Source organism: Fomitiporia mediterranea (assembly GCF_000271605.1).
Source record: "Fomitiporia mediterranea MF3/22 unplaced genomic scaffold FOMMEscaffold_2, whole genome shotgun sequence".
In the NCBI taxonomy this organism is placed as follows: Eukaryota; Fungi; Basidiomycota; class Agaricomycetes; order Hymenochaetales; family Hymenochaetaceae; genus Fomitiporia; species Fomitiporia mediterranea.
This window is the reverse complement of record NW_006760387.1, coordinates 2,502,993-2,518,821: the sequence shown is the minus strand read 5'-3', so window position 1 is coordinate 2,518,821 and position 15,829 is coordinate 2,502,993. Positions and strand designations below refer to the sequence as shown.

Here is a 15,829-nt window from a genome sequence, read left to right as displayed (position 1 = left end):
AAATGTAATGAAGGAAAGCGTGGTTAGGATGACCATTAGCGAGATGTTGTAATCACGAAAACCTACATTTCCATTGCCCTTCGCTGGAGTAGTCCTCAGCCGCCGTAACAATCTTCTGCTCCGTTGCAACCAACAGTAGAGTTTACCGTGATGCAGGAGTAAGTAGTCTGGGCTCTCTGATAAATTTCTACTCGTCGACATCTGATTGCAGTTCGAAAGAAGGTATAAAGCACATGACAGTTAAGCATTGGGCCGGAATCAAAACTGCAGAAACCTCTAAGTTGAGCTGAGAGAGGGTGTTTCACACATCGATAATGTTTTACGTACTGATTGGATATTGTGCCTACCTAAGTAGAGGTTCTAATGCACCTCGGCACCTATCGCCTTCGCGAATTGCAAAGTAGATCTCCTCATCTCTCCGCGCTCGCCCATTACAGTAAGAAGTACATCTGGCATCACTTCGGGACCTGAACCGTCTGTGTCTCCGTCTGAAATTACACGCGGAGTTAATTCGAGCCGCCCGAATGCCCAGTTGACAATGAACTCTGTCGTAGAGGTTCCGTCTGGAGACGTCAATCGAACAAATCCCTTCACTCTCCATATGCTGTCTTTAGGTAGCGTGGACAATGCAGAAGAGAAGCGTGCTGCATCAAGAACAAGAGGGTCCGCTCCGTCATGACCGTTAATCTCGGAATGCGTATGAGAACCATTGCAGGCGCAGTTTTGCGGATGAACTGAGAAGCCGCGCCGAATCGTCAAGGTTTGGACTTCCTCATTATGGGAACCGTCTTGTACATGCTCGGAGGGGTTCGAAAATAGTTTCGTGTCTAGTCCAAAAATAAGAGTTGGATCCACGCCCCCTTTGCCGTTACACTTAATCTTTGGCGTAAGATCGTTCAGAGTATTCAAATGGTCGAGAACAATGTCCAGCTGACGCTCCGACACATGTTCCCACTTGTTCTAGGCATAAGGATGAGCCGACAAAGTAGTTTCCATTCGCAGTTTGTGAAGACATACGATCAAGATTATGTCAGTATAGCTTGCTTGCATCCTAGCAGTAGGGCTTGTATCTTCGTACCCAGTAAAATTTTCAGCATCTATAACGGTAGCAATAGCGTCGAGTTTTAGTGCTCCGTTCGTCTCTTGTTCTAGCTCGCGAATTTGGAACGCGAGAGTAGCAGGGAAGGCCGAGCCTCTGTACAACGGTGTTGATAATTCAAACGACAGGGTGTGTGGCACGGCTCACAGAACTCACGAGGTTTCTATGAATATTCTATCCGGATTGTACTTTTCTAAATGTTCCGACTTGAGCGTCAGGGTCAAGTCGAGCGTGATGTGTGGTGTGCGTGGATTGCATCAAACTTACATACCTCTTATCTCAAGAAGTGCGGTTTTCATCTGACCGACCAAGACACAGCACCTTGATGGATGTCATCATGGAAGTATAACATTAGTGATTAAGGATATGACGGACAGACACCCATTGAGGATCTCGTTAACCGCGGTCAAGCTGGACTGCTTGGCGAGTTGACTGTCAACTTGTACATCCCCAATTTCGTTCTTGAGTAAGCACGCCTTGTAACCCTTTGGCAAGGATGAGAGTAAACCAAGAATCGTTGTTGTCTTCCCAGCGCCTACGAAGCCTGTGAAGACAGTGATCGGTATAGGCATTGTAGACAAGAGAAGACGAGCAGAATGTATTGGAGGTGAAGGTTAAGAACTTAAGCTCATGGTACACAGAAAGGACTGTTTGATTTGGAAACGAGTCAAACAAAGGTAAACAAGATACCCATAGCCCCTCTTTCTCGTCGCTGTCGCCCGCCAACGCCCGCGCCCATTGTCATCGGTAACGGCCTCTCATCGACACAGACCCGCCATGTCGCATGCGGGTCGGCCGGACCTCAACATCACGGCCACCATATCCTCCGCGCTCGCCATGGAGCAGCAACAGCAACAACATCAGCAGCAGTCACCCCTCACCCCGCAGCACGACGTGCAGCAGGCACCCGGAGCGACACCAGGAAATCGCAAGCGTAAGAAGGCGACAGGAGAGGGCGAGGAGCCGGCAAGTGTGAGCGAACCGCGGCGGCTGCGCCGTTCGCACGAAGCATGCGCTCGATGCAGGAGCAAGAAAATCAAGGCAAGTGCCGTTCGGTTCAGACCGACTCTCCTCCGGCAAACTCCCTAACACTGCCCGACAGTGCGACTCCAAGCATCCGCGATGCACAGCGTGTGCGACGGCAGGCGTCCAATGCAATCAGGAGGACAGACACAGAAAGACCCTTACGCCCCGCGGCCACGTCGAGAAAATTGAGCGACAGCTTCTCCAGTGCCAGGCCCTTCTCCGCCGTCATATCCCTGGCTTTTCTCTCGAGAATATCGAGAATATTCTGATCCATGAGGGCATCGAAGTCGAGCCATCGAGCGAAGACTATACTGAGGCCTTTCAACTACATTCCGCTAATGGTGTTCACAGGCCGTATCATGAGGGTCCCCCTCCCCCCATGTCTGGGAAGGCATATCCATATCCTCCACCACACATAATGCATGGCTATCCACCCATGGGTATGGCACCACCACCTGGTTATCCACCGCCAAATTCCTACCCACCGATCGGCCTGGCACCAGGGTTGTATGATCCACGTATTCACCCTGCTTTCCAGCATCCTCATGCACCGCCGCCTCCTACTCAAACTCGCACAGACTTGGACATCAAGGGACAGGACCCACAAGCAAATGATATGTCAAATGATCAGGTATTTTCATACCATTGGATATTTGTATCTTTCTTAGAATTATTAACAACTATCATTAGGCTCTCGCGAAGAATTTCGGTGTCTCTCCGCAAATCGTATCCGAAGCAAAGATAGGCACTGTTCCTGTAGGAGCAGAATTGGAAGATCTTGCAGTTGGTTCCGGTGGCCTTTCATCTGGCCGTGATCGCGACCTGACAGAAACCCAACCTCCACGAGAAACAAAGAATTGGCACTGTGCCAAAATGCAGCACTTCAGCTCCATCTACCCACGTGGCCATGTCCGCGAGGTACCTGTGTGGCTTCCCAAAGATAGACAGCGAACTATGCACATCGTACAGGTGTACTTCAGCTATCTCAATTTCCACCGCCCTGTGTTGCAGAAAGAGAGGTTCACAAAACAACTGGATAACCTTTACGAAGGCACTCCTCAGACGTACGACCCCGGATATGTGTGCAGCTTGTATCTTGTCCTGGCACTTGGTACAATGAGTGAACTCAACAAAGCTGCATCACTGGACGAGTCTCTCGATACTAGTGTGAAGAAAGTCTTAGCGCCAGGCTGGCCAGAACATGAGGAATTTTTCGAGCGTGCTTTGGCCGTGAAACCGGATCTCAGGATGACTATTTCTAGTCTGCAGGCACTGATACTCCTGCACTGGTATTTGTACACAGAAGTAAGCACTTATGACCTTGCGTTTTCCGATCCTCGACTAACAGAAGATTTCGAACAGCGCCAACAGCGATCCCTATGGCGCTTAGTGGGGAGCCTGGTCCGAGTTGCTATTGAACTTGGGCTTCATCATAACCCTGTTCAACAAGGACAGACGTTCACGGACGAAGAGTCCCAACTACGCATCCGCTTGTGGTCTATTGTTATGATCCATGACCGCGGGACATCGATTCTCCTTGGTCGCCCTTTGGCCATTTCACCCGCTGATACGAGCACTCCGCATCCGTCCCGTGGCAAGCTCGTCGAGTTCTCAGAACACTTCTTTTTGTCTGCGCCAGTTGCCGAAATTCAGGCAGATATTGTAAATGCTCTTTATTCACCTACCCGTCACACCGAAGAAGCCATCATGCGAAACGCGACTCGGATTATTAAGAGCATGGTTGAATTCCGTAAGCAGCTCCCAGAAAATTATGCACACTTCTTTGGCGGAACGGAGAATTGGACAATGGATCAGAAGCAAAAACTCGTTGCGGAAATCACAGAAGATCAGGGGTTGTCACTTTTGAAGCTCGGCATCGCCAGAATCCTACTCTTGCGTGCGTTGTTTAGTTCCCATGAACTTCCTTATCCTCAGCGGCGGAAGGCCCTAACAGATGGTGGGTAGCCCTTTTGATTAACTTATTGTCCTTCGTAATTGATGGCTTTTCATAGCAATTGTTGCATCGCATAACATCATCGTCGTACATTATAGCCTCATCAAGTTCGCCGACATCGCGTTCTTCGTCTCACCCATTCCCCTGCATATAGCCGCTATGGTGATTTTGTACGGACAGATGTCTCAATGCGACCGCCTCCAACGCGATATCGCGATTGAGGACATATGGTATGCGCTTGACATGCTTCCACGATTCCGTTGGCGCTGGGAGCGAAAAGACATGAATGGCGGTCACCCACTTATCGAGAAACTCGCAGAGAAGGTGTTAGGACTCACCCTAAGTGAAATGAAGCACTCAGGCACACCTGTTCTTATTCCTGAGGACGATTGGGAAGCGAGTAGCCCAACTGGTGCTGGGTCGTTATCACCAACAGTAGGTCCGCTATCTTCTCCAAAGCATTCTCGCACGGCATTTTCCGGATCGTACGTCGGCGGCGCGAACTCGTCGAGTGAAGCGGATGGCAAGTCTCTCGCTGCGATTCCTGCTGGTTGGTTCTGGCCAATGGACCCAGAGAACCCGGTCGAACTTCCGCCCGAACAACCACAAATGGCTGTCCAACAACAAGTTCCTCCCCAGCCATACCAACCCATCGGCACCATCGGTTGTCAGCAATCCCAGGACACGTATATACTTGAAGAGAAAGACCCTGCTGTGACGAAGTCAATTATGCAAAATTACATGAATCGGGTACGTATTTTACCTCTGCACAGACATGAATTGTGAACTGTGATTACTCAATCTCTTGTCTTTGTTCCCTCTTCAGATGGCATGGCCTCATGGACATCCCGTTCCCGGTTCCTCTTAAAGGCCGAGTAGGTAGCTGAATGGCTAAGTATTTGGAAATTAACATGACATTACTTTTCCCCCTGTAGTAATTAGTTTGGTGTCACTTATGGTATTCCCTTTTCTTTACCTTCACACATGCTTACACTCCCCCTGTTTTTGAAATTCGATTACATTATGTAAAGTACGCTTCCTTCCTTGGAAAACAGGACAGGGTGTTTTTTTTTTTTTACTGTAGTTCTACCCCTTTTTCGGTTTTGGTCACTCACGGATGTCGATCGAACCCTATTGCAAGAACGAGCAAATGAAATTTATTTTCTTGAAGAAGGAAACATCGGATTGGGTTATTCAGTTAGGACAAGATTGGAGATACTACACACATCAAATTCAGTGATTGCGACAGGTGGGTTGGGTGGGTTAGCTACTACATCTGAGAAAGATTAAAAATGCAATGCTATGATGACAATGACAACGATATGTACACAACAATACGAAGCACAACAATAGTCTAAGGAAAGTAAGAACAGAATACCTATAGAGAATAATAATGAAATGACAACGCTGTTCCAAAACCAAAACAAGATGCACACGGGAGTAGGCTGTGAAGTTGGTGAACGAAAGCGCCCTGCTGTACATGCACCAGACGACCCAGCCAAGAGAATTATCGACATTGTTGAATATGGAGTTTTCGAGTTCCTATGCTAAAAGTACGACATCTGCACATCGCGGGTCGGCTCCTCGAATCGCAAACCAGACGAAAGCGGTGGTTCAGGACCAGGACCAAGGTTCGCTCCTGGACGATCGTCAAAAGTATTATTCTGTACCCCGAACGGAGGAGGGTACCCATTCGACCTATCTCGTCTCGAAGTCGGGGAAACAGCTATACCTGAAAGATCTGGTTGCGAAGGAGGATAGGAGGATAACTCTGTACTCCTGCTTCCGTCTGTCGTGATTTGTAATCCAAGTCCAGGAGGATGAGAATGAGGATTTGGAGTATGAGGGTGTAGGGCTTGCACTGGTGATACCGTATCGACCGTTGACGAACCATGAAGATTATTATTATTGTTGTTGTTATTTAGAGGCAGATCCTTGTCCCTGATCTTCCGTTTACGTGAAACGACGCCTTCTTTCTTCGCGCGAGAACGGGAGAAGCGAAGGCCACACCTATGTAAATACAAAGAAGACGGACGCGGATCAGGACACGGAATTCGTATATTGGAAGCCAATATTAACGTGTAAAAAGGACAAGGGCGAAAAGGGAGGGAAAAAAGAGAAAATTACACGCACGCATTACACAAATCCTTCTTCCCACTCGGACCTTTCCTCCATTCTGGACTATGCGTAATCTGACAATGCGCACACTGTGTTATGCCTGCAGGAGGGTTACCAGGCACTCTGCTACTACCAACGCCACCGCCAGCGTTCCCACCAACACCAACACCACCACTACGATCTCGACTTATCCGATCCTTGGACCTCTCAAGGTCATTCAGAGGACTACCTGACCCATCGCTCGCAGATGGTACGTGGTTCATGGACACAGAGGCTGAAGGAGGAGGGGGAGGAGGGTTTGCCACGCTGTCATCGGGTCTTGGCATGGGATGCATCGAAAATGATGTTTGGAGACGAGAGTCACTAGCTCGAGCAAGGAGAGGATGTTCGCCTTCTGGAAGTCGAAATTCGTTACGCCATGTATCCCCTAATAGAATCTCTATACCTGCAACAATCATTGTGAATAACAGCCAAAAAATAAATCTGACAATGATAACATAGTATTTACCTCTACGATTGTCCCAGCTGTGACTATCTTGCTTCACTTGCGCTTGCGTTCGAGATTGCCCATCAACCCATTGCTGAACATAATTTTGCGAATTCAGGTCCTGTTGTGCCGTAGCTAGCACTACGTTGTCGTATGCTTCACGTGCAGCACCAGCCTCTGGATTGTGCAGATCGATGCTGGTCTTTGGATACGGTAGTTGGTCTGCGTGTGTCTGGACCACGTGCTGTGTATGGTCGACACCTGCATAGGAATCGATGACTTTATGACAAGCAAAGATAACCATGCCTAATTTGCACATAAAAAATAAGCAATCAGTCGAAAAAAGATAGAATTACAAGGAACAGCTAACCATGCGGAATGAAGATACTTTCAACATGCATTAATTTCGACCCATTAAACGAAGGCAGCCTAACAGTCTGCACGCTCTTATACCTTCTCGTACAGCTTGTTCTCGCATCATTATCCTTTCCACTGCCACCAGAATAACCAATTTGCACATGTTGAGCAAGTTGTGCCAAACTATTAGCAATTAATACGGTAGGATTGGACTGAAATAATGTGGAATCAGGTGGCCACGAAAGGACCAGAGGTCGATCTGGCTGATTTCGCAGGATTTGAAGGATCCGAAGGGGAGACTCATACTCGAACCCGAATCGTCTGGGAACAGGGTGAACGTACTCGCACAGGCGCTGGAACAATACATGCGCTTCCTAATCAACGAATTGCATTAAGCGAAAGATAAGCGCCATCACAGTGGACATGAGTTACCTCATCATCAAAACCATAGGTGCTACACCAATTAGACCATCCCGTCTTGTGACGCTCGTCATTGTCAGCTTGGGGAGCGATGTCAACGACGGCATGAATGAAACAAAGAACGAGTCCGTCCGCGACGCAGTTCAGTACGAGGTAGACCGCCATGTAGTCTCCGTCGATTGCTATGCGTTCAGCAGGAAAGTTGGACGGATAGGGTGCAGAGCTGTCCGACCAGCCAAGAATCCGGCGGACACGACTAAGACGACAATATCTTACACTACCATATATCAAAAGATCAAAAAAAGTTTCTTCTGATTGAAGAAAGAAATCACTGACCGAGTTACGCTGCCATGTAGCGTCTGCTCCCCTAAAACATTCCCCAAATCTCTCTGAGCCGACTCAAGCTCATCCGGATGTACAAAATCCAATAAGGCATACTCAAAAATGCGCGAAGCCTGGTCGTGTAAATGATACCTAAGGACGGGATCAATAGCAAGGAACTGTAATGATGTATTCAGGAGAGCCCAGTCTACATAGGGCGGCGAGGTCGGATTCGCGTAAGTTCATCATATCCAAGAAAGGCATAGGTTGAGTGATTAACATACAACAACGGGTCTGGCCGACCTGAGGCAATTTTGGTGGTCTTGGAGGCTCGGAGGAGGACGCGGGAGAAGCAGCGCCTGCTGGGATTGAATTGGCCGCCGGGAGAGGGTGGTGGAAGTGACCTCCTGGGAAAGCGACCGGATGGGAGGAAGAGGAGGATGAGTTAGCTTCTGCGTGGAAATGATGTTGCGAAGAGGGATGATAGTGAGTAGCATGCGGTGAGTTAGGATCCATAGAGAACAAACAGATGGTCAGAGGTGGGTATAGAGGATGGTAAGAAGACGAAACAACGACATAGACGAAAGGCAAGGGGGCGGCGGTGATGAGCGAGCTGTGTCAGCGGGAGTGGACGGCAGGAGAGGGAAGGATGCAGTAGCCGTGTCTCAGAAGACAAGCGTCAGACGAGGGAGTTACGTAGACCTGGAGCAAAACTCGTCGGCGGAGAGCGATGCTTGGACGGACTGCCACGCCACCGCCGGGTTAGGAGAGTGAGTTGACGTGCTGGGGACGAAGAGGACGAGCGGACGCGGTAGGAGGACTGAACGGTCAATGGGACGGTGGCAGACAGCATGGAGGCCAAGTGGTGATCGAGGATCGGGTTCTCTATTTCCAGATCTCGGTCGTGATCGTCTACTTCTCCCGAGCTGCCTTCTGCCGACTAGGTGCCTGCTGTTCTTCGGTCTTGCTTTTACAAATTTAGTATTAGTTTAATTCAATAAAATACAAGCCTTGGAGAGTGCGAGAATCTAGTCCATGTGTAGTACTCGACTACGTTTTAGCAGGGCCGCGGAAAGACGTCAAAAGGGAGACGTTGGCCCACGTGGAATATCAGATAAGAAGTACAGGAAGCAAACTACTTGCTTGGTGGCGTTCATAGAATCAGAACCAGCTGGTGAATGAAGAGTGACGAACAAGGAAAACACTTTCCAACAACCAGTTAATGCGAAGTATTTCAGTAAATAGTAACAAATACTCCTAAATACTATGTGGAATGCAGTAGACGCATCATTCACCCGCATGTTGCACAATGATTGCACATGATATTGAAGGTAACTATGAAACTACCAGTATTGCATTTTAAGATCGTTAGGTACTCTAAAGTCTATGGGCAGTAAGTAATCACGAGTCTAGTTCTCCTTTCCGGCAAACATCTTCTTAATGGCTTCAGTCGAGAAGCTCTTCGGGCGCTCCAATGCTATCAAAACGAGTCAGAAAATCAAGCTGAAGGAAATTAGCTATCTGTGGTACTCACGAGCACCCAATGCACGATCCCAGATCAATTGAGCAGCAACACCAAAGGCACGTGATACACCGAAGAGCACAGTGTAGTATTGCATCTGGTCAAGACCATAGTAGGTTAGCAGAACGCCAGAATGAGCATCGACGTTCGGCCAAGGGTTCTTCGCTTTGCCAGCTTCAAGGAGAATATTTGGAACAATCTTGTAAACCTGGCCGACTAGCTTGAAGAGCGGGTCATCTGGGAGGTGCTTAAGGGCGAATTCACGCTGTGCTACATAGCGAGGATCGGTCTTGCGCAAAACAGCATGACCATATCCTGGGACTACCTGACCGCCCTTGAGAGTCGACCAGACGTACTCCTTAACGGCTTCGTCAGATGCATTTTCCCCTATCTTCGACTGCATCTTCCTCAACCATACGAGTACCTCCTGGTTGGCAAGGCTAGCATATAGTCAGTTATATATCCAGCAATGGCATCGACGAAAGTAATATACCCGTGAAGTGGTCCGGCAAGACCATTGAGAGCGGCGGCATAGGACAAGAAGGGATCAGAAAGAGCCGAGCCGACAAGTTTACCAGTGTGAGCAGAAACATTGCCACCCTCGTGATCACTTTCAAATATCAAAAATGATTAGCGACAGTTGCGAAAGCTGAGTGCAGCGTATAGGAATATCTTACCTGTGGATAGTGATGTAGAGGCGGAGCAGGTCAACGAACGCTTCATTTTCACTGAATCCAAGTAAGTGGGCCAGATTCCAGGAGTAGTCCTTTGTCGTGTCAATTGCAGGTACTTTGCCCTTCCCATAAACATTGCGGAAAATGCGGCCCGCAATATTCGGCAATTTTGCAATACTGGACACAACTCAGATACAGATTAGAAACAAAGAGAAAGTGTGCATACAGGTCCATGCAATCTTCAAAAGTGTGTCCCCAGTACTCTTTCTTCGAGATACCCTCGGAGTAGGCTTTTGCAAACGAGGAATCGTGGTTCAGCTTGATACGTGTGAGATTCAATGTCAATGAAGCATATGCTCATGAAGGACGGCCAGCTTACTGCAGTGACAGCCAAAGAAAATTGGCTCATTGGATGCAAACTTGTTGGGCATCTGTCAAGGAGCTCTTCAACAAACTCCGGAATAGCGGCACGCGCAGCCCAGTCCTTTGAGAGCTCCTTGGCTTGTTCTGCCGTCGGCACTTCTCCCGTCAATAGAAGCCAGAAGAGACCCTCGGGCAGTGGCTCCGATCCACCCGGCGCCCTCGGAAGTAACTCTTGACATTCTGGGATTGTCTTCCCGCGGAAGCGGATTCCTTCCTCTGTAGAAAAGAATCGGAAGATCATCGGGTGTTAGTTACAATCCACGACATGAGGTATTGAAAGGAAAGGTGGAAATAGGGAGGAGGTATTCGACAGGACAAGGATGGGAAAAAAGGAAAGATAAAAATATAACACTAACCAGCATCCAGTACCGACCCTTCCCAAATCAGAGCGGGAAGACCACGCATTCCACTGTAGAGTACGGGCAGTATAGTATCAAAGAAATGAACAGCAGTCATATTGTATCGCCATAATTACCCATAAAGCTGGTCGACTAGGACGGGGCCGAATGATTTTTTGCCATGCTCTACGCGAGCGGCTTTTACCTGAACAGGGAAAGGCATGAGAGGATAATAACTACAAGCAGGTGGCGGACGGACATTTTCAAGCTCCTTAGGGATGAGTTCAGAAAGGCGCTCCTTGAGAGTTTGTTGCTTCGCCGAGGTGGACGCAAAACGCGCCGTCGAGAAACCAGCTCGGGTCGGCACCTAGATTGAGAAACCGAAACTATTCAGAGAAAGTATCGCAACGTCAACAAAGTGGAAAAGTACCTTTCTGAGAGCAAGGCGGAGGGGGAGAGCCATTGTGAATGGGAGGTGGTGGTGGAAGGAAGAGAAGGAGTGCGGGAGGCAGAAAAATAGACTGAGAGAGACTGGGAGGATGTCATCACGCGTGACGTTCGCGTTGGGGATCGCCGCTGGCCCAATCGCCCGCCGCTCTGATCCGATGGGTTTCTTTCGCAATTTCTGCCGTCCAATCGGCTACTTCGTACCACCTTCAACAATGTCGCACAATCATTCGGACCACAGCGATTGTCATGATGAAGCTCATGACCACGACCACGACGATATATCGGAGACAGGCCCTGCAGACAATTTGTATCCTTACATTGATCTCCAGAATATTGTCGCCCTCAACATTACAGATGATACTCCCGGAAAGGCCGTAATCAAACCTTGGCACGAAAGGCAAGACGAGACTGTAGTATGTCACTATGTAGTTGTCGACTCGTCCGCTCGTTACACTCATGTAAACCTTTATAAAAGTGGGTTGAGAGTGACGCCGACGACCAAATGTCCGTATTTACTTCTACTTTGTTGAATTTATTGCACTTGCCAATCTTCCTACAGAATATTCCGCATACCATTCACTGGCTCAGTCAAACTTCGCTCTGTCCTCCTCAAGTGCGGTCCCGGAGAGCAAACTCCCGCCAGACTATGCCTTGTGTGTATATCCTCTTGAGCTCGTGCCTCATTGTCTTCCCCACCAATGATCTATATGCATACTTGAAAGTTCGCAAACGAGGATAACGTGGACTTCTCCGACATAGCGGAAAAAGAACCCCATCAGGAGTTTGCTGTACCCCAGTCTAGAGACATTGGAGAGTACGCAGTGAAGTATGTTCAGTGTCACTTCTACAATGTGAAAAAGGCTGTGTGGACCTGAATTCCATAGGGCCTCGAAATTCTCAAACCTATCTTCGTTGACCATCTTCTTCCCGGAAGCACAAGGCGGTGACAGTACAAAAGTATTCTATATTGGCTTAAGAGGCTCATGGTCTGCTGTAAGTCCATGAGTTATATCCTGCTCAATCCACTGATCGGGATTCACTATGCACTAAATATCAGAGGAAACGAGATGCTGTGATCACGGTATATGAATCGCAGGCGAATCTCGCTGACCACGAGAAGATTCAGGGTACAGATGGTGGCGTTAGTGCATCGCGTCTGGGCAGTTGATCTTCCGAATAACTGGGGGAGCATTTTCCCTTCGCTTCCGTGAACATTTCATATGCATACCTGCGCTGTTAAGTACTTATATCATGACGACTCGCCCGCTGAAGTGTACAAACACTGAGAATGAAATAAATAAATAATTTAATTGCACTAATCTTGCCAAACATGTACATTGTACTTGTGGTTTATTGAATCACGTGCCGCATATGATGACGCGTTGGGATGGTCCACGCAGCCATAAGATAAGTAACCGCGAAATATACTTTAACTGCATAAAGTACCACAACTTCCCCTGGAGTGTTTGTTCGTCTGTACGCTGACTAGAATGGACCAAGATACAAAGCCTAGCGATGATTCCGTTACCGCTCCGGACTCCCAAACTAACAATCCAACCGATCTGGTATCAACCTCTGATGCGCTAGCTCAGCCTACTTCTCAGCCAGATTCAGCCACCGCGGAACTCGAGAACAACAATTCAGAGACAAGAAAAGGTATACTTATTGTATACTTCCTTGAAACATTCTTATGAATTCTTCATATAGATACTACACCTTCACTGGAAGAAGGTGGTGACGTGAAGCCAGTTGACTTGTCTACTTTGGGCGAATTCGTTTACTACCGACCCTCGCAACCTCGCGTGGCGAAATTTGGTACATAACTAGCAGTTGTCACAGAGAACGATACTAACATTCTCGTTGTTACTATAGAAGACCTACCACCAGATTTTCTCGAGCCGACAGCGGACGATCTCAAGTCCGCACAAGCTTTACTCGCCTCCCGCTCCAGGTCATATCAAGATGCTCCTCTGCTCACCGAAAATCTACGAAATAGACGAGACGAAGAACTTCTACAAAAAAGGCCTACGGTATTTCCTTTAATAAATACTTTCTTGGAGTCGCAACGTTGCCTAATGGATTTCACAATCATGTATAGGCAACTATCCGGATACGGTTTGCGGATCGATCGATGCTTGAGAAGACGTTCCCTTCCACATCACAAATAAAGCCCGTTTATGCGTTTGTGAGAGGGTGCTTACGTGGGGACGCCAAAGCATATAAGTTCGTCCTGTGTAAGCCATTCTCAAGCTGTCCTGGTTACCTCACTGACATTTAACTTGTATTTTATTTAAGTTGAACCTCCTCGAAGGGACCTTAAGGTCTCGGATCCGAAGGTGAAGGAGAAGACTTTATTAGAATTAAATTTGGCACCTCGGAGTATGTTGCACTTTCGCTTTCTCGAGGATGATATAAAACTCGATCGTAAGCTGCTCACTACCCTTACCAAACCATATCTCCAATTATACTTTTTCACGTAGAATCAAACGGACCACCCCCATTACTACCCGAAATCCTTACTCGAGCCACCGATCTACCAGGGGCAGTATCTGAAGACACTCGAGCTTCGACCGCCGGTTCCTCAGAAACCTCGACCCCCAGCAATGCTAAGCTGACTGAGCCTATGAGTAAAGACAAGAAAATCGCCAGGCTGTTAAAGTTTGCTAGTACGTTCGATCATTTCCATTGAAATCGACACTGTTTGACCTCCTCGCCTTTTGTTATATCTGCCTCTGCTCATCAAAGAGGGGGGCAAGTGACTCAGCAGGGAATACACTGGTATTTAAATGTAACAAATTCAATGTATTGCATTGTTTGTACTTGCTTTGCTACAATTTGTACACTGCACGTTGTAAAACATCTGTAGGACGCGAGGAAGAAGTCATATTCCACGTGGCATCGGCGAGGCATGTCTGATGTATGAGGCAAGTAGAATCTCCTCCACGTCGCTGGACGTCATGGAATTGCATCACCTCGCCCAGATCATGATTGCTCGAGATTATGATAACCGATCTGTAGCAAGGTAAATTAGTATGTTGAAAGTTTTCAGGATAAATCAACGAAAAGGAGGAATCAGACGACAAAAAAAAATCCGCAGCGAGACAAAGCTCTTGGTAGTCTAACATGCTAATTTGACGATATAGCCAAGAGGGCCCATCATGTCTAGAAGTGAATGAGATGGATCGTTGCTCACCTATTGCGATGTGGTGATTGAATTGGTGTAGGTGGTTTAGTGAAAAGGTACAAACCGCGAGGCGACGTCGTCATTCGCAACACGTGATCACCTGCCCGCTTCTTTGATGCAAGCAGGCATGGATTCTCCACCCCATAAGTACACTAGCACTGATCTAGCAGCTCGCCATGCCTATTCGCCTTTCTACTGGCTTGTCTTAACATTAGTCTGTCTCCTGCTTGCTGCGGTCTTTCATCTCAGTCTGCTTGTTTTGATATAGACCAGTCTCTGACTCGATTTGATATTGTACTTTAACTCGTGCTTTGACCTGCTCGGCACAGCTGCTCTAATGTATAACTCACGTTCTGTCCGCCAAAGACCCAACGCTCTCTCATTGTACCCCCTCGGTCAAGGACCCGACATCTCTGTGTCCACGTCTTCCTCGAAGGAGACCAGCGAGCCCATAACGCCGATTGAAGCGGATGAACAGTTTATTGACAGGCTATGGGAGCAAGTCCGTTCAAGGGCAAAGGGTTCTAGCGATGACGCCGTACCAGTAGAAGAGGGCAAAGACAGGGCAAGACCGGTCGTTGATCAGAATAAAGTGGAGGTCCCTAAACCGTTGGAACGTCGACTTTCGCGTCGTTCATCACTGTGGGTAGTCTATTCGTATCCTAAAAGTCTAAATTGCGTTCATATCTGAAATTGAACTTCGAAAGGAAATTCCGTGATTCTCGGGATGGCAATACTACATTCGCTATCTTGAACCTGCCAGGCGTCCATAAATCCGATGTACACGTCAATTTCCAGTACAAGCGCCTCATCGTCTCTTACAAATCGGTGGAAGAGTCAGAGACATGGGAGTCCGATAAAGTCATTCAAGAGACGAAGGAAAGACGGGTTGTACGTGCTATACCCATACCTGAACACGTTCGGGTGAGTCATGGAAACTTCTGCGTGAAGCACTCACCAGTCTGACAAGTCTCTAATCATAACACAGCCTCATCACGTCCGTGCATCAATGATGGAACAACGCTTGTTTATTTCATACCCGAGATGCGCAGGATAGGACTCGGCGTCAAACTCGGGACAATATTTTCTAGCATCTTTGGACGTCCTGTAAATTGAATACAACCGCTTTGCATCTGTTGCTCCTGTACCGATATCCTGTATAATTATTATTACATTGTCGTTCCAGCTACAGTTCTATATGTGTTACGAGCGGGTCCCAAAGCCCTTTGTTCCCCCGTGTATGGTATTCGATCGACATCACCTCTTTAGTTCCTTAGATTCCATTTTTCCTTTTATAGTTGTATACCTTGACAAATGGAAACACAACACCATACCAACACAACGTCCTCTGAACGTCTGTCCATGGGTATCCTCTCATTGCACGAGTGCACGAGCAAGAGGCTGTACAACATGAAGCAGGTGTTAACTGAACCGATTGGTGCCCATGCTGGTTAAA

At 47.9% G+C, this 15,829-nt stretch overlaps 6 protein-coding genes across 6 annotated transcripts; 3 read left to right on the top strand and 3 right to left on the bottom strand.

Annotated features, from left to right (window-relative positions):
• Positions 1–360: 360 nt before the first annotated feature.
• FOMMEDRAFT_131551 (cobW-domain-containing protein) lies at positions 361–1,671 on the bottom strand (the record flags this gene model as incomplete). Its single annotated transcript, XM_007262886.1, has 5 exons — positions 361–960; positions 1,018–1,195; positions 1,256–1,292; positions 1,371–1,420; positions 1,475–1,671. 5 exons carry the CDS (start codon positions 1,669–1,671, stop codon positions 361–363), a joined length of 1,062 nt encoding a protein of 353 aa, XP_007262948.1.
• Positions 1,672–1,876: 205 nt separating this feature from the next.
• Positions 1,877–4,947, top strand: FOMMEDRAFT_131550 (uncharacterized protein; the record flags this gene model as incomplete). The annotated part of the gene is made up of 6 exons (XM_007262885.1): positions 1,877–2,140; positions 2,202–2,756; positions 2,816–3,430; positions 3,488–4,082; positions 4,138–4,829; positions 4,906–4,947. The coding sequence occupies 6 exons, from the start codon at positions 1,877–1,879 to the stop codon at positions 4,945–4,947; spliced, it is 2,763 nt and encodes a 920-aa protein (XP_007262947.1).
• Positions 4,948–5,328: 381 nt separating this feature from the next.
• On the bottom strand, positions 5,329–8,194 carry FOMMEDRAFT_144624 (uncharacterized protein). The gene is made up of 7 exons (XM_007262884.1): positions 8,067–8,194; positions 7,798–7,990; positions 7,474–7,738; positions 7,055–7,415; positions 6,706–6,990; positions 6,213–6,642; positions 5,329–6,089 (listed from the first exon to the last, which is right to left on the bottom strand). The coding sequence occupies exons 3-7, from the start codon at positions 7,624–7,626 to the stop codon at positions 5,627–5,629; spliced, it is 1,692 nt and encodes a 563-aa protein (XP_007262946.1). The 5' UTR covers positions 7,627–7,738; positions 7,798–7,990; positions 8,067–8,194; the 3' UTR covers positions 5,329–5,626.
• Positions 8,195–9,129: 935 nt separating this feature from the next.
• FOMMEDRAFT_117575 (citrate synthase) lies at positions 9,130–11,239 on the bottom strand. The gene is made up of 10 exons (XM_007262883.1): positions 11,170–11,239; positions 10,999–11,106; positions 10,877–10,944; positions 10,758–10,810; positions 10,358–10,617; positions 10,205–10,296; positions 9,982–10,155; positions 9,798–9,914; positions 9,317–9,744; positions 9,130–9,259 (listed from the first exon to the last, which is right to left on the bottom strand). The coding sequence occupies exons 1-10, from the start codon at positions 11,200–11,202 to the stop codon at positions 9,192–9,194; spliced, it is 1,401 nt and encodes a 466-aa protein (XP_007262945.1). The 5' UTR covers positions 11,203–11,239; the 3' UTR covers positions 9,130–9,191.
• A 162-nt stretch (positions 11,240–11,401) lies between these two features.
• On the top strand, positions 11,402–12,492 carry FOMMEDRAFT_102543 (DUF1000-domain-containing protein; the record flags this gene model as incomplete). Its single annotated transcript, XM_007262882.1, has 6 exons — positions 11,402–11,602; positions 11,665–11,693; positions 11,749–11,842; positions 11,912–12,015; positions 12,074–12,182; positions 12,247–12,492. 6 exons carry the CDS (start codon positions 11,402–11,404, stop codon positions 12,355–12,357), a joined length of 648 nt encoding a protein of 215 aa, XP_007262944.1. The 3' UTR covers positions 12,358–12,492.
• Positions 12,493–12,660: 168 nt separating this feature from the next.
• Positions 12,661–13,878, top strand: FOMMEDRAFT_102540 (uncharacterized protein; the record flags this gene model as incomplete). Its single annotated transcript, XM_007262881.1, has 6 exons — positions 12,661–12,845; positions 12,897–13,004; positions 13,062–13,219; positions 13,288–13,423; positions 13,485–13,613; positions 13,670–13,878. Exons 1-6 carry the CDS (start codon positions 12,680–12,682, stop codon positions 13,876–13,878), a joined length of 906 nt encoding a protein of 301 aa, XP_007262943.1. The 5' UTR covers positions 12,661–12,679.
• Positions 13,879–15,829: the final 1,951 nt, after the last annotated feature.

What these genes read in the sequence shown, in the direction of transcription:
- FOMMEDRAFT_117575 (XM_007262883.1), bottom strand. Translation starts at nt 11,202, where the DNA reads ATGGCTCTCCCCCTCCGCCTTGCTCTCAGAAAG. An exon ending in TTTGAAGATTGCATGGACCT is followed by an intron (nt 10,156 to 10,204) that starts GTATGCACACTT and finishes AGTTGTGTCCAG; the next exon opens with TATTGCAAAATTGCCGAATA. An exon ending in CTCTACATCACTATCCACAG is followed by an intron (nt 9,915 to 9,981) that starts GTAAGATATTCC and finishes GATATTTGAAAG; the next exon opens with TGATCACGAGGGTGGCAATG.
- FOMMEDRAFT_144624 (XM_007262884.1), bottom strand. Translation starts at nt 7,626, where the DNA reads ATGGCGGTCTACCTCGTACTGAACTGCGTCGCGGACGGACTCGTTCTT. An exon ending in AAGTATCTTCATTCCGCATG is followed by an intron (nt 6,991 to 7,054) that starts GTTAGCTGTTCC and finishes TGTGCAAATTAG; the next exon opens with GCATGGTTATCTTTGCTTGT. An exon ending in AAGAAGGATTTGTGTAATGC is followed by an intron (nt 6,090 to 6,212) that starts GTGCGTGTAATT and finishes GTATTTACATAG; the next exon opens with GTGTGGCCTTCGCTTCTCCC.